Here is a 23,687-nt window from a genome sequence, read left to right on the forward strand (position 1 = left end):
ATGCTAGGACACCACATTATCTTGTCTTAAGCCATGGCAGGAGGATATATACTCTATACTCTTTGTCCAAGAAAACTATCCTTTTATTGGACCTAAACATGGTCCATTATGAGCCAGCTGCTAGAAACAGGTTTCTCAGGGTTTTTTTTTTCTTAAAAAGGCAATTAGTTATAAATAATACACATATCCCTGTCTTGCCTCATTAGATTTGCCACACAAATGATACTTGATATCAGCCTTCCCAAGGCCTAAGAGAGAGCTAAATTCTACTCTGAACTGTTCCAACAAAGTTCACTTTAAAGAAACATTTGTATATCTAATGTTTGAGACCAGCCTTAAAGTTTGATAAATTCAAACAAAATTATGCCAGACAACTAAGTTTAATTCCCAGAAACAATATTCCACAGTCAGTGCTGCATTTTAATTATAGGTTGTTCGAAATTTTATACAAATCTGTATGAGACATTTGAACAAAGCAATTAAAAGTTTCACACAAGCTTTGACTTAAGATTAGTGTTTAATGGTCTTGCCAAGTACATTTATACATGTAATCATCCACATCTTTGTATTCCTAGATAAGTTATATCCTAGGAAAATGATTTACTTAGCAATCCCAATTACGCCACAAGCTAGGCGAGGTCCAGCATTTCCAGTTTTTTCACTCTCTTCATTTCCCCCTTTGCCCAAGTCATCAGGTTTCTCATGGACCTAATTTTTAAAAAAAAAATTATTTTTAAGAGGCAGTTTTACGAAAATTAAGCTATATGCTAAGTGGCTACTACACACGTTTTTTTCTCCCTAATCCCTGAGAGGTAAGACCCTCATGTACATAGATCAAGGGGCATGTCAAGTGAACCTTTAGTGATTAATGAACACTTAAATATATACAGTAACTTTTTTTTTTTTTTTTAGAAAAACAAGCCTGTAACATTTAATAGGATTTATGTTATAGGTTGTGTTGTCGTATACCTAAATAAAATTCTGTCTTACGACAGTTTGTTACTATAATAAAGGAAATTAACAAGTTAAAAAATCTAGAGCATATTGATCCTAGACTTCCATAATACCAAAGAAATTATAATGATTTTCTAATACTATTTGCACTATATATCAAATACAAATTGAGGGAACAAGTCAAATTGGGCTCAAAATCTACTGAAATGTTAAGATAGCATAGCAGAACAGAACCCAGAGATACCCCCTAAACTATCTGAAAGAATATTTTCATTGTTATTTCTGATTACTTTTTCCTTTTTACTAAAAGTAAAATGGATTAGCATCTCCCCAATATTTTGAGCAGTGTGGTAACTTTAGTAGTCAAAATACAAATTTAAAAAAAAAAAGGTAGGGGAGGGAAAGAATTGAATACTGGCAGATCAAACAGCAAAATTTGATATTTGAGTTGTTTGGACATTCAACCAACTATGGCATATTAAGATTTAACAAAATCCCAAAAATTTCAAATTAATATTTCAGTTTAGATCCAGTATAGTCAATTCTCTTTTCTACCCTTATTTTCACCCCAAATTTTAAGAATTCCCAAGTGTTTAATTTTCTAAGGCTTTAACAATTTACCTTTAACTGATACTGAATGAGGAATTAGCATTTAACCTCTATAGTACAGTGACCAAGGTCATTGTTTTTGTTCCCTTTCACTGTGAGCATTGATTTTTTTTTAGCATAATTTTAATTGCTGAAGTATGAAAACAAGTTAAAACATGAGTGCTCAGTCTCATTATTAGGAATCTTTTAAGAGATGGGGTGGCTGGACTAATGTATGAAGAAACTCCCTCTAGTAATGCAGGTCAGCATCTTCTAAGTTTAAAGAGCTGCTTAGAGCATTCAAAAGTTAAGTGACATATAATACCCAGGGCCACAAGGTCTGTATGTATTAGGACAGGTACACATGTGCACATACAAACACTTGATATTTCAACACTTACCACCATAGTACGGCCAATGATAGACATTGGTCCTGAAAGCTGAATTAAAGGATCTTTCATAGACACTGTTGCCACACCATCTTTGTCAGCCTTCACGTTGCCAAGGTCTCCAACATGCCTATGGATCACAAAAAAGGATCTTAAGGAAGTTTCCAACCAAGTGTTTCCAAGTTTAAAGTCAGACCCTATCTGCCAGGATGAAATTACCTATTATATTTGGTCAACTAAACACTGATCAAATAAGAATAGTCAGGTAACAAACAATCCAGACACAGGAATTAAAAGCTGAAAAAAGTAATAAAATCCCTCGACTAATCTAGTCAAACTTTAAAGAGACAAAGTAACATTAGGTGGAAAGTTTTTGTTTTTGGGGGGAGGGAAAGGAAGAGGGGAAAAGGGAAAGAATGATTGTAGATTCTTCCTAATAACCAAGAGAAAGGAACTATTGATCAAAGTTTAGTTTATCCTATGAATAAGAAGTAGTGAATTATTAAGATTTTCACCCTGATAGCAAATCAGTCCTTACAGGACTGAATCTTTTAAGTTTTCCTTTTAAACCATCTACTTTTTCTATTTCCAGGAAAAAGTGCAAATTGGAAATTTCATCCAATTCGAATGGTATTAAGTAGTTTCATCAATTATAGGCCTTGATGTTCACAGACTTCCTCCCTCCCCCTGCTTTAAAAATGGTGGTTGGTTTATTCTAATGTCTGACAATACTATATATTCATGTCATTTCCTCTATTTGTTTCATTTGACATTGTGTTCTGTATTAAATAAACATGATAAAAACAAAGCCCTCTTAATTTGTGCTCCCATTTGTGATCATTTTAGTCCCCACAGCACTACACTAAAAATGGGGGAGAAATGATGCATTCTTGTTGCTTTGCTAAGTGGAAAAACGGAAGAAAGAATACTTCTAAAATTCCAATTCTATAGGGTTAAAGAGAAATTCACCATCACATCAGTCCTACAGAAATGAGATTCTAGAGAGAGAGACCTGAATCCAGCTCTCATTTTACAAATTAAAAGACCTCAGTGAAGCTGACAGTTCTTATCACTTACCTTTCATCATCATCTGGTCCACCATGTTTTTTGGAATGAGGATTAAAGTGAGCACCTGCACTGGTACATCCTATTTGCAAAAAGAAAGACCAAAGACTATAAATGAAGACTTCAAAATAAATTATTCTATAAAGATATAATCACACAAAATTGTTAATAAATAAACTGAATTACAGTTATCTAAAACCTATTGTATACTAGTTACTTACCAAAACTTATGTACCAAATGTAGAATTCCTTTTAAAGTTCAATTCTAGTATTAAAGAAGAAAAATCCATATGATTTCTTTCAACTCTATTACCAAGTTCTTCTCAACTACTTTAGTTCAATATTTTGTAAGTTAAATGATCCAAAAAAGGTATATTCACCATTTTAAAGAAGCAAAATTTATTTCTAATTTTGTTATTCATTTAAATGAAAGCAGCATAGCTATAACTCATTAAAAATCATTTGAACATAATACTAATTTTAAAGAAATCATGTTATAAAGACATTCTCTCAAGATCCAACATGTTACAACTCCACTTAGTTTTAATTCTTCTATATTAAACTATACTATGGATTATATATGATTAATCCAAACTTATTATCTTTTCCCCTTAGACTAACATAACTTAAAATGACAAACCACTACAGAATCTTTGCCAGGAAAACCTCAAATGGGTTCACAAAGTTGGATACAACAACAACAACAACAAAAACAAAAACAACTATCTCAGTACATAAAGTAGGATTAAATCCTTTCACATAACTTTTGGCAAGTCCTTTTACAATACTGGGCTTTAAACTTCCTTGTGTAAAATAAGGAAGTTCTGACATAAAATCAAAGTGCTAAGAAAGCAAAAGGTCCTATACTTTAACCAAAGCATGAGCTTTTTTTGGAGGAAAGCTGGTCATCTCTCCAATAAACAGAAATTCTGATAAGCAGAAACAATTGTCTGCCACTGAGATAGGAGGAGAAATACCCTCTTTGGATTCAGAAAGAATGCATTTCCTAGCAGCTGTGATTCCCATTGCTAGACTGAAACAAGTACTCTTAACTTACCTATAACTGCTAGCATTTAAACTATACCTTTTTGATTAAGACATTTCCATAATAGACCACTAGGCAGCATTGTGTAATCAATCTCCTATTGGGAGAGCTAAAACTTCAACCAAAGTAAATGACAAAATAGAATAGGGTGGCTTAAAGAAAGGCAATTTTTCCAATAGAACAAACTAATGTTCCTTTTTTTATTCAAATTGTCAAACATTTTAAAAGTACAATCAATATGAGTTAAGTGAATAGATAAAATATCCATAGGATAATTTAACAGTGATATGTGATTATATTGAGCTAATTTTTTTTATTTTCAAAACATGCATGGATAATTTTTCAACAGTGCAAAACCTTGTTTTCCACATTTCACCCCCCCCCCCCCCCCATGGTCAAGTAATCCAATATATGTTACACATGTGCAATTTTTCTATACATATTTCTACCAATTATCATGCTGTACAAAAAAGGGAAAAAATGAAAAATCCACACTCAGTTCCCACAGTCCTCTCTCTTTGGATTGAGCTAAATTTTCTAATGGTGAAATTCCACAATGAAGTTGAAGAAGATATCTTTTCTTAAATTCACTATATAAGTTTTGCAGATTTAAGTCCCTTAATTATCCTTCACCCAATGCCAAACTAGAAGCCAACACATTCTAAAGTGATAATGGACTAAATTTGTTTTTACTAAGCCTGTTATGAATGGAATAAAAGGCACATGCAAGAAACTGAGCAAAGCAATACCAAAAATGGCTCTGATATCTCTCCCCACTTTCCTTTATTAAATGCTGCTACAAATGAATAGCCAGCCATATGTGGCCACCTAAAAGGCAATAAATGTTTTCAGACAACAGACCACCAGGGCAATTATGCTTTATAAATGTAAGGTTGGCTTTTTTGACCTTCAACTTTCATCTACCAAATAAGACTAATCTTAATATTTATTTAAATTTTACTTTATATAAGCATCCATTGTAAGGCAAAACAATGATGGCACCATTCGAATTAAGTTAACCGTTATCCGTCTACATTATTTTCCTGACAAGCTATAGTGGACCAACAAATTGCACATAAATTAAAAAACCTACCTTGAGTGTTATCACCAAATTCATGGACATGGAATCCATGATATCCTTCAGCTAATCCTTTAATGCTTCCAGACAGTTCCACAGGCTCCCCAACCTTCATTCAAAGAAAGATCTCATTAGTTTTAAATAACTAAATTAACAAGTCTTATAAGATACCTAGAGGAATTATAAGGAACCAATAAATTTAATGTCAGGTATAAAATATGTTAAGTCAATCAGACTGTGATCCCTGGGGAGCCATTTTGTTTTTGTAGAAGAGGGATGTGGATGAACTAGTTTTAGGAAGATTCACACCTCCAAGATTAGAGGAGGGGAAAAAACAAAACATTGCGCTTGATGTCAATAGACCTGAATTCACTTCAGAAGCCAGGACTCAGTTCAATTCTCAATAAAATAAAATAAAAATAAGGTGTTAAAATAAGATGATGTGAAGTTATTTCCAGTTTCACTATTCAATGACCACAGAGGACTTTGTAGAAATTAGCATTAATTTTAAACTAAAATGCTGGTTTTATAAAAAGCCAGGTTTGTTAGGGGAAAGGCACATCATTTTAGCGATCTTTGGTATCCCTTCCTCTACCGTTATTAAAGCCTTCCTAGCTATGAAAGGCCAAAAATCTTTAAATACTCTGTTCATCTTCAACCTCTCACCAAGAGTCTCTTAACTTTGAGATTCATTCGTAATGTTTCTATCTTGTGAAAATCTTTTTTGGAATTTGACTTTGTCATCTAGTGTAGTCCAATGTGGAGACACCTCAAAACACACCTTTCTTTCTGAATTATCCCCATTACTTTTGAAAACTTTATGACCCTTTTAGGGTCATGGAATCCTAGGATTCCAGATTTACAATCTCTGTGTCATCTATCTTTCCTTTACTAGACAGAATCCAGTAAATTGCCAAAACTTTTCATTTCTACCTCTACAGCATCTCAGCTTTCCCTACTTTATGCTCTCTCCTGAACTATGACAATATCTTCTTACCTTCCTATCTCCAGTCTCCACTCCATTCCAATTTATCCTCCAGAGAGTTGCCAAACTGAATTTGCTAAAAAGCACTGATTTGACTGTCAGTTCCCTAATTCGACAAACAATGATGATTGACTATTGACTATCTTCTTTTGGTATTCATACCTAGTAGTGGCATTGTTAGGTCAAATTAGATGCATGAATTTATAGCATTCTGGGTACAAATCATCTTTTGATCATTTATCAATTGGGGTATGACTTTTAAAAAGAATTTTTTTTGACTCATTTCCCTCTATGTTTGAGAAATGGGACCTTATCAGAGGAACTTGCTTCAAAAAAAATTTTTTTTACAATTAGTATTGTTAACTATCACCCCCATTTATTCTCTCCTTTAACCCTACCTGTTCTCAAAAATGTTTTGTTACTGACATTCCCTCCCCTAATATGCCCTTTCTTTTATCGCCCCTCCCAGCTTCCCTTATCTCATCCCCATCCTACTTCCCTACAAAGTAAGATAAACTTCTATACCTATATTAAGTGTGTATGTTATTTCCTCTTTGAGACAACTTTGATGACAGTAAGGTTCACTCACTCATCTTTTCATACTCCTCCTTCCCTCCACTGTAAAAGCTTTTTCTTGCCTCTTTTTATGGCAGATCATATGTACCATTCTAATTCTCCCTTTCCCTTTCTCCCAACTTATCCTCTAGCCCTTTAATTTTATTTTTTAAAGATATTATCCCTTCATATTCAACTCACCTGTGCCTTCTGTCTATATATTCTGCTTCCAATCACTGAGTTACAAGTATCATCCTCTCATGTAGGAATATAAAAAGATAAACCCTATTAAAGTCCCTTGTGATAGCACTTCCCTGATTACCTCCGTATGCTTTTCCTGAGTCCTATATTTGAAAATCAAAATTTCCATTCAGCTCTTGTCTTTTCATCACAAATGCCTATATGTTTCTTAGCATGAGACACTTCCTGTTCACTTTTCTGTAATATTTCTCTACCCTCTAAACTCTTGATATAGGTTCAAATGCTGCAGATTCCTTTTCTGTTTTCACAAGAAAAACCTTTTTTTTTGGGGGGGGGAGTTGTTTGTTTTTAAGTAAGGAAAACTTTATCCCCCTGATAACCCAGAGGAACGTTTTTCAAGCCAAACCATAGATTAATCAAGTTATAATAAGTTTTAATTCATGGATATATATATATATATATATATATATACACCATGCTGAAAAGATACTGTAGCTAATCAATTAGAACAAAGCAAAGTTTAGAAAACGATTTCTCTTTTAACTAAATACAAAACAAAGAGATCCTGCAGTGCTGGAGCTACTTGAACAGAAGATTTATATTAAAGGGGCCATCTACTTTGTCTAGACTCATCAGATGTCAATGTCCCCAGCATTGCCAATCAGTCAATCAATCAACAAGGTTATATTTAGCACTTACCACACACAATGTAAATATTGAGATACAAAGCTTATATTCTAGTAAGGGAAACAAACAAGGTACATACATTGTAAATGGGAGGTAATCTTAAAGGAAGGAAGACACTAACAGTAGTGGAAACCTGAAAAGACCTTTTTGTTTAAAAAAAAATTTTTTTTAAACATTTTAAAAGTTTTTAGTTCTAAATTCTATCCCTTCCTCCTTCCGAGATAGTAAGCAATCAGATATGTTATATATGTGCAATTATGTAAAACATTTCCATATTAGTCATTTTGTATAAGATTTAAATTTTAAAAAGTGAAAATGAAAAAAATTGAAAAATAGCATGCTTCTGTGTTTCAAACAACATTTTTTTTTTCCTTCTGGAGACCATATGTCTCACCATTAGTCCTTTGGGACTGTTTGGGATCATTGTATTGCTGAAAATAGATGTCATTCACAGTCACACAACATAAAAAAATTGCTTTTCTGTATACAGTTTTCCTGGTTGTGTTCACTTCACTTTGTATCAGTTCATATAAGTCAGTTCAGGTTTTCCTGAAATCATCCTGCTTGTCATTTCTTAAAGTACAATAATGTTCCATCCATTACAATCATATCCCACAATTTGTCTAGCCATCCCTTAATCAACAAGCATTCCTTTAATTCTAGAAAGTCCTTTTGAATTGCTGGGAAAATTGCAAACTAATATGGCAGAAACTAGGCATTGATCCACACTTAATGCCGTACACCAAGATAAGGTCAAAATGGGTTCATGACCTAGGCATAAAGAATGAAATTATTAATAAATTAGAGGAACATAGGATAGTTTACCTCCTCAGACTCTGTGGAAGGGAAGGTCTTTATGACCAAAGCAGAACTAGAGATCATTACTGATCACAAAATAGAAAATTTCGATTATACCAAACTGAAAAGTTTCTGTACAAACAAAACTAATGCAGACCAAGATTAGAAGGGAAGCAATAAACTGGGAAAATATTTTTACGGTCAAAGGTTCTGATGAAGGCCTCACTTCCAAAATATATGGAGAATTAACTCTAATTTATAAAAAATCAAGCCATTCTCCAATTGAAAAATGGTCAAAGGATATGAACAGACAATTCTCAGATGAAGAAATTGAAACTATTTCTAGTCATATGAAAAGATGCTCCAAGTCATTATTAATCAGAGAAATGCAAATTAAGACAACTCTAAGATACCACTACACACCTGTCAGATTGGCTAAGATGACTAGGAAAAATAATGATGATTGTTGGAGGGGATGTGGGAAAACTGGGACATTGATTCATTGTTGGTGGAGTTGTGGAACTAATCCAACCATTTTGGAGAGTAGTTTGAACTATGCTCAAAAAGTTATCAAACTGTGCATACCCTTTGATCCAGCAGTGTTACTACTGGGATTATATCCCAAAGAGATTATAAAGAAGGGAAAGGGACCTGTATGTGCACGAATGTTTGTGGCAGCCCTTTTGTAGTGGTTAGAAACTGAAACTGAATGGATGTCCATCAGTTGGAGAATGGCTGAATAAATTGTGGTATATGAAAATTATGGAATATTACTGTTCTGTAAGAAATGACCAACAGGATGATTTCTAGAAAGGCCTGGAGAGACTTATACCTAACTGATGCTAAGTGAAATGAGCAGGACCAGGAGATCATTATATACTTCAACAACAATACTAGATGATGACCAGTCCTGATGGATCAGGCCATCCCTCAGCAACGTAGATCAACCAAATCTATTTCTAATGGAGCAGTAATGAACTGAACTAGCTATACCCTAGAAAAAGAACTCTGGGAGATGACTAAAACCACTACATTGAATTCCCTAGTCCCTATATTTATGCAACACCTGCATCTTTGATTTCCTTCACAAGCTAATTGTACAATAATTCAGAGTCTGATTCTTTTGTACAGCAAAATAATGTTGTGGTCATGTATACTTATTGTGTATCTAAGTTATATTTTAATATATTTAACATCTACTGGTCATCCTGCCATTTAGGGAGGGTGGGGGGTGGGGTAAGAGGTGAAAAATTGAACAAGAGGTTTGGTCAATTGTTAATGCTGTAAAGTTACCCATGTATATATATCCTGTAAATTAAAGCTATTAAATAAAAAAAAAAAAAAAAAAAAAAAAAAAAAAAAGAAAAGATGCTCCAAGTCATTATTAATCAGAGAAATGCAAATTAAGACAACTCTAAGATACCACTACACACCTGTCAGATTGGCTAAGATGACAGGAAAAAATAATGATGACTGTTGGAGGGGATGCAGGAAAACTGGGACATTGATGCATTGTTGGTGGAGTTGTGAACGAAACCAACCATTCTGGAGAGTAGTAGTTTGGAACTATGCTCAAAAAGTTATCAAACTGTGCATACCCTTTGATCCAGCAGTGTTACTACTGGGATTATATCCCAAAGAGATTATAAAGAAGGGAAAGGGACCTGTATATACACGAATGTTTGTGGCAGCCCTCTTTGTAGTGGCTAGAAACTGGAAACTGAATGGATGCCCATCAGTTGGAGAATGGCTGAATAAATTGTGGTATATGAATATTATGGAATATTACTGTTCTGTAAGAAATGACCAACAGGATGATTTCAGAAAGGCCTGGAGAGACTTACATGAACTGATGCTGAGTGAAATGAGCAGGACCAGGAGATCATTATATACTTCAACAACAATACTATATGATGACCAGTTCTGATGGACCTGGCCATCCTCAGCAATGAGATCAACACCAAATCATTTCCAATGGAGCAGTAATGAACTGAACCAGCTACACCCAGACAAAGAACTCTGGGTGATGACTAAAAACCATTACATTGAATTCCCAATCACTGTATTTATGCCCACCTGCATTTTTGATTTCCTTCACAAGCTAATTGTACAATATTTCAGAGTCTGATTCTTTTTGTACAGCAAAATAACGCTTTGGTCAATGATACTTATTGTGTATCTAATTTATATTTTAATGTATTTAACATCTACTGGTCATCCTGCCATCTAGGGAGGGGTGGGGGTAAGAAGTGAAAATTGGAACAAGAGGTTTGGCAATTGTTAATGCTGTAAAGTTACCCATGCATATAACCTGTAAATAAAAGGCTATTAAATAAAAAAAAATTAAAAAAAAAAAAAAAAAAAAGAGCTGCCTGTTCCAGAACTGCCATATCCTTAGATCATTTACGAATTGGGAGATGACTTCTATTTTTGTTCATTTGAATCATTATCAAATTATATATCTTAGAAAATGAAAACTTTATTAGAGAAACTTATAATAAAGACTTTTTCCAAGTTAATTGCTTCTCTTTTAATATTAAATTTCTTGGATTTGTTTATGTAAAAACATTAAAATTTATTTATGGAAAAAAAAAAAAAAGTCCTTTTGAAGAAGGTTGGGATTTGGGACCTGCAGGTGGCAGCCCTTTCTGTAGTGGCTAGAAACTGGAACACGAATGGATGCCCATCAATTGGAGAATGGTTGGTAAATTGTAGTATATGAGTGTTATGAACATTATTGTTCTGCAAGAAATGACCAGCAGGATGAATACAGAGAGGCTTGGAAAGAACTAGGAGATCATCATACACTTCAACAACAATACTGTATGAGGATTTATTCTGATAGAAGTAAATATCTTCGACAAAGAGAAGCTCTAATTCAATTCCAATTGATCAATGATGGACAGAAGCAGCTACACCCAGAGAAGGAACGCTGGGAAAACTAAACTGCTTGCATTTTTGTTTTTCTTCTCAGGTTATTTATACCTTCTGAATCCAATTCTTCCTGTGCAACAAGAGAACTATATGGTTCTGCACACATATATTGTATCTAGGATATACTATAACATATTTAACATGTACAAGACTGCTTGTCATCTAGGGGAGGGGGTAGAGGGAGGGAAAGGAAAAATCAGAACAGAAGTGAGTACAAAGGATAATGTTGTAAAAAAAATTACCCATCATATGTACTGTCAATAAAAAGTTATAATAAAAAAAAAAGGTTGGGATTTAATGAAGTTTTGCAGGAGAGGGTAACAACAAGAGCATTCAATGAGGGAATTCAACACGAAGGGAAAGCAGTCAAAAAACATGAAGATTACATATCAGTTGTATAATCTCAAACTAAATAATCCAACATCTCAAAGTTCATGTCTACACTAGTAAGATTAGCACTTGTGTAAGCCAAGATTTAAGGAAAGATTCATAGCAAAGTCACTAAAACCAATCAACATATCCTCCCCCACACATAACACGCATGCAAACAAAACAATGTATGCAATCTTCCACATCTGTTGAACCTCACCTCTGCAAAATAGTTAAGGAAAGTGTTTTCTCATATCTCTTTATTAATTATTTATATTTTATTATTATTATTATTATATCAACTTTATTATTTCTTATAATTTCCCAACATTAAAGATATTCAACAATCAATAATTATTTTGTCATTGTTTCTTTCCATTTACAGTGCATATAATTTTAATTTATTTTTTTCAATTAAAATACTTTTCTTCCCCTGCTACTGTCTCTCTCCATGCGGAGTTATGAGGAGAGGGGAAAAAATAAGTATACAATTGAGGGAGGGGAAAAAAGAACTAAGTATATGAAATCAAGTAAAGTTTAAATTCTCTGCTGTCTGCCTCAAACAAAAAAATGCCTCAATCTGCACCCCTCATCTATCAGGAAGTGGGTTGCACATTCCATTATGTATCCTCCAGAATTGTGGTCAGTGACCAACTGACCAAAATTAAGTCTTTAAAAATTATTTGTCTTTACATCAGTACTGTATGAACTATTCTCCTGGTTCCAATATTTCACTGTGTCAAATTACATAAACCAGTTCAAATTTGTCTGAAATTAATTCCCTCATTTTTTACATCACAACTGTATTCCATTACAACAACACAACAACAATGATGACTAGCATTTACATAGTATTTTAAGTTTCGGATATATTATTATCCCTATTTTACAGATGAGGAAACTGAGGCAAAGAAAGATTAAGTGAGAATCAGAGAAGATCTGAACTTAAGGGTTGCTAAGTTCAGAGATCTTAACTACTATGCAATCTATATGCCATTCATATATCATAACATATTTTGTCATTCCCCAATTGATGGGCAGCTTCTAAGTTACTAATTCTTTGTGATAACATGTAAACCAAAAAATGGTCTAGGCTAAGTCCTTTCTAGGTCTAAGCCCATATGGGGGACTCTCTCCCTTGTAGTACTTTCCTTTTAATAGTATCTTTCTCCTTACTATAGCTAGTTCTGGTTAGTCTGCTAAACTCCTTTATATATCTAACCTGCCAGTCAATGGCATATTCCCACCTCATGGCATATTCCTTTAATAGATTCTCCCAAATTATTCCTCTCTTTATAACTTTTCTGCTCTCTATTTCATATATAGCTCCCAGTCCCTATTTTACCTTTTATTTTATCTGTAATCTCTTCTCCTAAATAAATCTATATTTTGGCAAAGAGGGGGGAAAAAAAGATGCTCAAACTATTTGTCCTTTTCTTCTTCTTTGATCTCCTAGGGAGAAAGACTTATAGGTGGAACTTCTGGCTCAAAAGGTATGCTATTTAGTAATTTCAGTGGAATAGTTCCAAACTGGTTTAATTTTTTTGGTTCTTACTTCACTTTGCATTAATTCACCAGTCTTTCCAATTGCTGTTCTGTATTAGCAAAGTCTAAAAAATCAATTTATGAAACTAGAAAAGACATTTTAGAATTTAATCCATTTGACAGTCCTGCCAATTATATCTCCAATCTCTTGTCTCAAAAATACATCCCCTTCCTTTCTGTTCATACTGATACAACTGTTAAATCAATTTTTTTTAACTCTTCCCTGAACTTTTCTTACTACCTTACTACTCTGCCCTCATCCTTTATACCAATCTAAACTACTACCAAAATAATCTGTAGCGTTCTGACATTTTCTTTTTAATCTTTTCCAACTGTTAATGGCCTTACTTCATAACAGGAATAAACACAGGAATTTAAATCTCTACAATATATTTCCAATCTATATTTCTAGCCTTATTTCACATTATTCCACTTCACTCTGGCTATGTTTTAAAATTTGTTACTATCTACTCTATGCATTCAATGCAGACTGAACACAATCTTGTTTCTGCCCTCCTCCCTCTTCCCTCAGCTCTCGGCTCTAATATAATCTCCCCTTCATGAAGATTTCTTTGATTTTCTTCTTCAGTTGAAAGGGAGTTCTTCAAAAGAGCTAATCCCAAAATAGACAGTCAAATGATATGAAAAGGCAATTTTCAAGAGTATGAATAAAACTGCTCCAAATAACTAATCATTAAAGAAATATAAATTAAGACAAGTCTGAGGTTACATCTTTTATTCAGGCAAGAAAACACCACCAAAAAAAGTAACAATTTTTGAGGGGTCTGCTGTGAATTGGTCCAGAAATAGGTCCATATCCTTAAGGAAATCAAAGAAAGGAGGAAAGGATCCACATATATAATATATATATATATATAATATAATATATATAATTAGAGCAACTCCTTATGTAATAGCAAAAACTGAAAACTAAGGAGGTGCCCATCAACTAGGGATGGCTAAACAAATTGTGGTATAGGAATATAATGTAATAGTATTGTGCCATAAGTAATGATGTAAGGGGCAGTTTTGGACAAACCTACAATCTACATGAACTGATTCAAGATGAAATGAGCAGAACTCACTTCACATCATTTATATCACAATACTTTACATCATAACAATTTAAGTTTATACAATAATATATAAAGAAAAACAACTTTTAAGGACTTGAGATCTCTGATTAATAACCATGATTCCAGATGAAACATGTTCCATAAAAACTCACTATTTAACAAAAACTGCTGAAAAACTGCAGAATAGTACTGCAGAAACGAGGCACTTAACACCATCTAACATCTTATATCAAGATAACATTGAAATGAGATCATGATTTAGACATGATACTATAAGCAAATTAAGAGAACAAGGGATCGTCTGTCAGATCTGTAGAGAAGAAATTTATGCCCCCCCCCCAAAAAAAACCCTAGAGATTATGAAATGAAAAAAAAAAAGGGATAATTTTGATTACATTAAATTGAAGTTTTTACATAAACAAAACCAATCCAAGATTAGAAGAGAAACATAAGGCTGGGAAAACTTTTACAATCTCATTTCCTATATATGGAATTAACTCAAATTCATAATACAAATCATCCTCCAATTGATAAATGATCAAAGGATATGAACAATTTTCAGATGACCATTAAATCCATTTATAGTCATATAAAAATGCTCTAAATCACTATTAGATAAATGCAAATTAAGACAACTCTGAGATACCACTTCACACCTTCTCAAATCAGCTGAGATGACAAAAAAAGATAATGATAAATGTTGGAGGGGCTGTAGAAAAACTCGCACCAATACATGGTTTGTGAAGGTATGGGGAATGACTACCATTCTGGAGAGCAATTGGCAACTATGCCCAAAGGGCTAGCAAATTGTGCATATTCTTTGAGTCAGCAGCGTCTCTACTAGGCTTATATCCCAAAGACATCTTAAAGGAGGAAATGTATGCAGAAATGTTTGTAACAGCCCTTTTTGTAGTGGCAAGAAACTGCAAACCGAGTGGATGCCTATCAGATGGAGAAAGGCTGAACAAGTTATGATATATGAATGTTACAGAATATTATTGTTCTTTAAGAAACGATCAGCAGGATGATTTCAGAAAGGCCATGAGCTGATGCTAAGTAAAGTGAGCAGAACCAAAGCAACAGCAAGATTATATCCGATGATCAATTCTGATACATGTGGCTCTTTTCAACGATGAGGTGATTCAAGCCAGTTCCAATGATCTTGACACCCAGAAAGAGGACTGTGGGAACTGAGTGTGGACTATAACATGGTATTTTCATTTTTTTTTTGTTGTTGTTGTTTGCTTACATTTTTCTCTCCCTCATTTTTTCCCCTTTTTAATCTGATTTTTCCTGTGCAGTATGATAATTGTGGAAATATGTGCAGAATTACACATGTTCAATATATATTTGATTACTTGCCATCTAACAGAGGGGAAGGGAGGGAAAAAATTTGGAATACAAGGTTTTGCAAGGGTGAATGTTGAAAATTATCTATGCATATGTTTCGAAAATAAAAAGAGCTTTAATAAAAAAAAAAAAAAGGATCAGGGGGAAAAAAGAATGTAAAGTTTAAACTCCCACAGTACTCACTGGTATGGCCCTTCACAAAACTTCTCTCTCCTTCCCAGGCTACCATACTTTCCCCTAAACCAAGCATTTTTTGTTTATTTCCCATATCCCACTGTAAACAGATCAGTGTTGTTAAGTACTGTTATCTTCATTTTGCAAACAAAGACAGTAGTAAGGTAAAATAAAATGAATTGACTTGTCTTTGCCCAGCTGGTGGAAAAGTGGCAAAGTCAAGACTGGGGGAAAAAACAAACTGGGACACTAATACATTGCTGGTGGAGGAGGGTGAATGATCCCACCATTCTAGAAAGCAATTTGGAACTATGCCCAAACAGCTATCAAATTGTGCATACCCTTTGATCCAACAGTCTTTACTGGGTCTGTATCCTAAAAAAAAAAAATCCTAACAGAGAGGAAAGGACCCACAAGTGCAAAAATGTTTGCAGCAGTTCTTTTTGTAGTAGCAAGGAACTGGAAATTAAGTGGATGCCCATGAGTTGGAGAGTGGCTGAATAAGCTATGGTATATGAATATAATGCAATTTTATTGTTTTATAAGAAATAAGCAAAATGATTACAGAAAAGCCTAGAAAAACTTACATGAACTGATACTGAATGAAGTGAGCAGAACCAAGAGAACATTGTACAGAGTAACAAGATAATGTGATGATCAACTGTGATAGAATTGGCTCTTCAACAGTGAAATGATTCAAGGCAATTCCAATGACTTGTAATGAAGTGTCATCTGCATCCAGAGAGAGAACTATGGAGACTGAATTGGATGAAAGCAAAGTATTATCATCTTGTTTTTTATTATTGTTTGCTTGGGGTTTTTTCTCAATTATTTTACCCCTTTGATTAGATTTTTCTTGTGCAGCATGACAAATATGAACATATTTTAGAAGAAATGCACATGTTTAACTCACATCAGATTTCTTGCTCACTTGGAGAGGGCGGAGGGAGGGAGAAAATTTTAGAACACAAGGTTTTGCAAAGGCAAATGTTGAAAACTTACCTTTGTATGTATTTGGAAAATTAAATAGTTTTCAACTTTCATTTTTAATAGTATCTTTACATCTTTTAGAAAAATAAAATACTATTAAAAAAAAAAAAAAGAATTGCACATGTTTAACCTATATCGGATTGCTTGCTGTCTTGGGGAGGGAAGAAGAGGGAAGGGAAAAAAATTTGGAACACAAACTTTTTATAAATTGAAATTGAAGCAAATGCTGAAAATTATCTTTGCATGTATTTGGAAAAATAAAATACTGAATTAATTTAAAAAAAACCATATATTTCACCATCTCCTAACAAAGTGGTGATGGCCTCAAGATGGAGAATGAAACATATATTTTTGGATATGTCCAGTGCAGTAATTTGTTTTGCTTGACTATGTGTATTTGTCCTAAGAGTTTTCTTTTTCTTGTGTTCATTTGGTGAGGGGATATTAGTTGAGAAGGGAAAAAAATGTTAACTGAAAAAAGTTACAATTTTTCCCCCAATAAATTATTAGATTCTTGACAGCATGGCATATATGAATCTTCACCTTTGTACTGCCAGAGACAACATGAGATATGACAAAAATTTAAGTATAAGCAAATACAAATTTTTTTTTTGGCCTTTTGCAATCCTTCAAAACTTACTGCCCCTATTTACCTTCCCAGTCTTCTTAAAACATATATAGCTTCAATACAATGAACTAGAGTTTTTTGTTCATTAGATAATTTAGGCCTTTTCAAGTCTCTATTCAACATACATTATTTTTAAAAATCCATCCATGGCTGTTTACATAATTTAATTTCAACAAGCAGAATGTAAACTTATCCTCATAATCAGAGAGGCAGCACTAATAAATCATAACTAACACTGAATTGAAGATGAGAAGCCCAAAGTTCTAGAGAAATAGTAGTTTGTTATCAAGAACATTGGATTTAGAACCTAAGAATTCTAATAGCTTCAATAGTTTTTTCTGAGCCTCATCTATTGAAATAGAAATTCCATTCCAAAAGAGGGAACCACCTACCACTTTTGGAGGAAGTGGGTTCCTTCATATGGCAATTCTTCAAGACTAAACACTTGTGGGGTGTATTATAATCAAAAATATAATAAAAAAAATAATCTCTTTGGGTATGGATTTGACTAGATGGATACTAAAGTCACCTATCTCACAGGACCATTGTGAGAATTAAATGAAATGGTGACTATTAAAATGATTTGCAAATCTTAAATACTAAATAAATGTCAGCTGCTAATTTTAAAAGACAACTTAAGAATACAGACACATTCTTCATTTCATAGCACTTCAGAAATAGATAGGATCTAGGGCTTCATTTAATGCAAACCTCTCATTTTTTTAAGAAGCCCTACAAAATTTGTGTCTTGTTCAAGTTAGTAACATCACCAAGATTAGAGGCCAATCTTACTTATTCCCAACATATTCCAATATGCCAATGTAAATATTGTATGAATATAAAATATGTATGACAAAAACTTAATTTGTTTGAAATAGTTTTAGCAATTTTAAGTCAGTATATCTATTAAAGCCTGCCTTATATCTACAATTCAAAAACAACCCCAAATTAATGACTTATACCTTATGTTATACTGCCATCGTTTAAATAAACTATTTTGCCTTAATCAAAATGAATTTTTAGTGAGCCAGTTTCCTGACTTTGTAAGTGCTTCTTAAGTGCTATCTAATCCTCATTTGCTAATGCTTTGACTTAAAAGTTTTAGAATTATCATTATAAATGAAAACATACATCCATGCAAATACCAATTTCTCATTTCCTCTGACCACCCTTTATCTGCTTTGGACATAACTATCATGCTTTTTTCTGACACCTATGCCTTTTTCTGTGATAGATAAGATAGACGTCTTATTAAGTACTTCCTATGCTATAGGCACTATGTGTTAGGAATACAAATACAGCAAGCAAGTCTCTGCTCTTAAAGAATTTACTTTTAAATGGGAGAAAGACAGCTAATATAGCAATAGAAAGATACAATCACGTTTGAGAAAAGACAGGCCCCAGGGATTGAGGTTTCCTAGAGAAAAACCAAAAAATGCGAGGAGAAAACACTGTCATCTCCAGAAAGCAAAGAGGCAGAATTATGGCAAAGTATGGCTAAAGATCCTTTGTAAAACAGCAATCCCAGGAAGCATCACCAATGAAGAAAATAGAGGCATGAACAGAGGTAAAATACTCTTTCAGTGGACCAACAAGAGTCAGAACTTTTTAATGGAGAATAATGTTTTCAGTGCTGAATTATGTATGCACCTACATAAAAGATTTAGGGTGTAGGCTAATTCTACAATATTCAAGTGTGGCTATCTTGTACTTTTTACATGTGAAATTGATTATTTGGAAAGAAAAAAAAATTTCCTCCATTATCATGACTACTTCTACCCAAGAAAATGAATTGGATTCACACAGACTAGCCACAGAACTATACCAGCAACATAGGTCATAAAAGCATAATAATTAAAACTGATTTCCTTCTCTGCAAAATGAATAGTTTGGACTAAGGCCCCTTCTAGCTCCACCATCAGTAATCCTAAGAGGGTTTTTTTTTAATTTTCATATTTGTTGTGTATTTTTAAAATTAAGTTATTCTCACTAAAATGAACACCACTTTTCTTTATTGTTTGTTCATTTTATACTATTTATTTTAGATGAACTAAAAAATTCTTTCTCTTACCAATTTTGATGTTGTATGTTTAAATAATCAAAGAAAGGAGGGGCAGCTAGATGGCTTAGTGGATAGAGCACCAGCCCTAAATTCAGGAGGACCTGAGTTCAAATCTGATCTTAGACACTTAACACTTCTTAGCTATGTGACTCTGGACAAGTGTGTGTGTATGTGTGTGTTTTTGATTGGGTAAAAGAGGCTACAGTCAATTACTGAAAGGGTGCAGAGCCTTAGTCAAACTGAGATCTGTTAAAGACCTTGGCTTAAAAAGGACAAAGTCTTCCAATACATCCAGGGCCAATTCCAGATCTACATTCTGATGTAGATCTACGTTTTGCCACCGGATTCAGGTCTGGAAGAGGAATTGAGGCTGATGACTTGGCACAATACTCTCTCACTTAAATTCAAGTCACCTTCATGCCATGGTTTTAACCACCCTACTCCTTACTGAGGGTAAAATGTGTAAATTATAAGTAAACTCTTTGTGTCTCATCTGTAAATAAATAAGTTTTCATCAATAAAATTCCCCTTTAAAACATATGAACTTTGCTGTTTACAATTATATAACTGGACAAGTCAGCTTCTACAACCTCTTAATTTTTTCTTTCATAAGAATCATGTATTTCTTTACAGTTTTCCCAAATTATTTATTACTTTTTACATTTTGAGTTCCAAATTCTCAACAGCCTTCTAATTTCCCTCCCACACATTAAAAAAGCTAGCAATATATCAACTATACATGTAAAGTCATGCAAAAATATTTCCATATTAGTCCAGCTGCAAAAAGGAGAAGAAAAGAAAGTGAAAAGAGAATCTTTAATCTGCATTTTGAGTTTATCAGTTCTCTCTCTGGAGGTGGATTTTTTTTTTTTTTTATCACAGATCCTTTGGAATTGTCTGGATTCACTGAATTGAGCAGAGCACCCAAGCCTTTTGAAGAAGATCAATGTTAAAATATTGTTATTGTGTACAATGTTCTCCTGATTCTGCTCTTTGTATTTTTGTATCAGTTCATCCAAGTCTTTCCAGGTGTTTCTGAATTCAAACTCCCTGATCATTTCTTACAGCACAAAAAAGTATTCCATCACAATCATATACCGTAACTCATCCAGCCATTTTCCAATTGATGGGAATTCCCTCCATTTCCAACTCTTTGCCCCCATAAAACAAACTTCTATAAAAATTTTAAATCCTTTTCCTTTTTTCTTTGCAATACAGACTTCGTAGTGAACAGATTTCTTGTGACGATAAACTAGGCTAGGAAATGTAGAATGACTAAGTGTATAATGACTAAAATGTACAAAAAGTCCAAGTTTAAAAAAAAATCTCCAGAAAGCTCAAACATTGTGAAGATAAAACTGGCTTCTTCATACTTCAATGAGGTTCAAGATGAAAAATGAAGAAGGGCACTGAGAGAAGTAAAATGGAAAGACAGGACAGATAAAAACCAAGGACAATTTAGTCCAACGAAACCTAGTAAGTGTTCTGAAACCTCATCCAATTTTCCCCTAAACTTTCCTATTTGGTTGACAGTACCACCCATTCTTCCAACTGCCCAGTCTTAAACTCGTCATTTTTGACTCTTCTCTTCTCAATCCCTCTAATTAACCAATCTCTGTCACGCCTGTATTCTGCAATAGGTTTTCACTTGATTTGGTGTTTTTCATTCCCATTGCTATGTTCGGGCCCTCATTTCCTATTTTCTGAGTTATTAAAATAACCTTCAGTTTGGTTTCCCTTCACATTGCCTACAAAACAACCTTCCTAGCAGCCAGGGTAACAACCTGGTATTCAAAGTCCTCTACAATCTTCTACCAATCTTTTATTATCATGCACATTCAGCCAAACCCACATTAAACACCCTAGATTTTGACTTACTCTCTCCTCAGCTCAATAATCACCCAGAAACCCTGCCACAAGACCTTTACAATCCGGACTCCACAGTCCCATCCACTTCCCTTCTCCTCTCCCCTCTCCGGACTTTCAAACCACTTCACATGACTTGATAGCTACTATTAGTCTTCTAACTGATACTCGATTTATCCAGGTACATATTTCAAACATAGGTACCATTTCACCCCACTCTAGATGGTTAAGATTAAGAGCAGCACAGTCTCTCTCACAACTGGGCCAAACTCCTCAAGTTCCCTGCCTCCTGTATCTCAGGTCTCCATACATTCTTATCTGCCCTTCTCAGCTCGGCCAGCGCGGGTGCTCTCCGAGCTCCAGCCGGTCCAGAGTCGGCATGGGAGGGGAGTTAGGAGGAGGGTGTGGATGCTCAGCCTTTCTTAATCCTCAAATTGTCTCTCACGGGGATTACGATTTAAACTCGCTTAAAGGAGGAAAAAGGTGAGAACGAGTTTTTCCTCTTCTCAGAGGCGAGACAAAACTGCCTTTTTAGTCACCTCCCCAATCTCCAGAGGCTCCCCGCCGCCTCCAGATAAAAATGCAAAAGAGCGTGATTGGCTTTTGAAGGCAGGTATAACTCGGTGCCTTCCTAAACTGTCCTACTCTTCTCCCCTGGCTTCCCCGTGGCTCCCCATCTCGTCCCCCAACGCCTGGAACTCTGTTCCTTCCTTCCTTCCTTCCAACCACGTTCCCCTTCCTTCTGGGGCCGTCCCCTCACGCTAGGCTCTCCTCAGATCACCCTACGGCTATCTTGTTTGTGCATCTGTTTGCAAGAGCCACGGAAAAGCAGCAAGTTTTATCCGGCTCTCCAAGGCATCTCGGCCCCGTGACTGGCGCGTAGTAGGCGCTTAATAAGCGTTAATTAAGCGACGGGGTGCTCCTCAATCCCCGCGCGCGAGGTCCCCAAGCCGGACTGTGGCCGCCACTTCCCTCCCCCCGGTCCCCCTCCCCCCGCCTCGCTGCCCCGCCCCCCCATGACTCAGCATTTAGACTCAGCAGCAGAAGCAACACCGATAGATAGCTCCCCGGAGGAGCAAAGTCCCCAGGCGCTTCCCGCTCGCCCCACGCCCCGCCCCTGCCCCTGCGGCGTGGGGAGCGCAAAGGAAAGGCCGGTACCCCAAGGCAGCTTAGCACACGGGGAGGGGGCGGAAAGAGCCGACATCCCACCAGGCAGGGGCAATAGGGGTGGGAAGAGGGGGAAGGGAGACGCAGGTGAGGGTAAGGAGGAAGCTCCGCAAGGACCGCAAGGACCCATCCACCCAACCCTAGCTATGCCCTTGCCTGCTTCTGCTCGAAGAAAACAGTGCCCTGCACGGGGCCATCGCCCTTCAAAACGCACACAGCCTTCAGCACCATATCTCAAGAGCAAGCGAGCGCGCGGTCCTTCCACGTCCCAGCTGGATGGCGGAAGAGAAGAAAAAGATGGTCCTGTGAAAGACGACAGACCAAAGAGCAAGGAGGGGTAAAAGAGGCTCACCCGTAAGCTACGCAGTTGCTCTCTTAAGGGCACGCACTGCCGTCACTCCGCCCCTCCCCTGATCCCGTCCGACCAACCAAAATTCTCTCTCCGTCAACACTCTTCCCGCCCTCCCCAAAGGCGGCCACCAATCAGAAAGGTAACTCATACCGCGCCCCCCCCACCCCCATCCCATCCCCGTAATGCCTGGAAATCTAAGCCCTTTGCACACCTTAGGTTGTACTTACGGTAGAAGGAGCTAGAATCCTCGATTCCTTCTCCCGAGACCTTCCTTCCACGTGAGAAGTGTGCACTTCGCTCCCGTCTCGTCTTTATCCGCGGTGGCCGCAACGAACAAAGGCCCCTACATCGCGTGTGACGGACAAAGCCTCCTTTCGCGCTGAGCCTGTATTCTGTGGGGGAGAGCCTAAAGAAATAGAAGGTTTAAGAAAAGAAAAAGAACTCACACCAAGTTTTAACGATCGTTAGGAAGGGAAGGCACTGCCAGCGGGGAGAGGAGGAGAGAAAGGAAAAAAGAAGCTGCCTGACCCCTGCCCTATAAGGAAAAAGGGATTCTGGGAGCTAGAGCTGCCACCCCACCAGGGCAAAAGCCCGCAGAGGGAAACTGGTGTATCCCGTGTGTATACACGTTTCAGCCGGAGCTCACACTGTAGGAAGGGCAGGAGTACGCAGTGAGGATGGAGAAACAGGTGAGAGCCAGGTTTTTTGGAAAGCTACGCGGTGGCGTCTGTATTTATCCTTCAGGCAATAGGAAACCGGAGCAATTGTTTGCCTTGGAGAGTCACGTGACCAGATCCGTAGCCCGAGGAAAATAACCTCGGCAGCTGCG

General features: G+C 35.9%; 1 protein-coding gene across 1 annotated transcript; it reads right to left on the reverse strand.

The window, feature by feature from the left end:
• Positions 1–161: 161 nt before the first annotated feature.
• On the reverse strand, positions 162–22,910 carry SOD1 (superoxide dismutase 1). Its single transcript, XM_023498887.2, has 5 exons — positions 22,663–22,910; positions 5,135–5,228; positions 3,009–3,078; positions 1,944–2,061; positions 162–708 (listed from the first exon to the last, which is right to left on the reverse strand). The coding sequence occupies exons 1-5, from the start codon at positions 22,735–22,737 to the stop codon at positions 601–603; spliced, it is 465 nt and encodes a 154-aa protein (XP_023354655.1). The 5' UTR covers positions 22,738–22,910; the 3' UTR covers positions 162–600.
• Between the last annotated feature and the right edge of the window lie 777 nt (positions 22,911–23,687).

This window comes from Sarcophilus harrisii, chromosome 3 (assembly GCF_902635505.1).
Source record: "Sarcophilus harrisii chromosome 3, mSarHar1.11, whole genome shotgun sequence".
Taxonomy (NCBI): Eukaryota; Metazoa; Chordata; class Mammalia; order Dasyuromorphia; family Dasyuridae; genus Sarcophilus; species Sarcophilus harrisii.

Coding starts and splice junctions, on each gene's coding strand:
- SOD1 (XM_023498887.2), bottom strand. CDS start 22,737: ATGGTGCTGAAGGCTGTGTGCGTTTTGAAGGGCGATGGCCCCGTGCAG. Junction 5,229..22,662: donor TTTTCTTCGAGCAGAAGCAG/GCAAGGGCATAG, acceptor CTTTGAATGAAG/GTTGGGGAGCCTGTGGAACT. Junction 2,062..3,008: donor GGACCAGATGATGATGAAAG/GTAAGTGATAAG, acceptor TGTGATCCATAG/GCATGTTGGAGACCTTGGCA.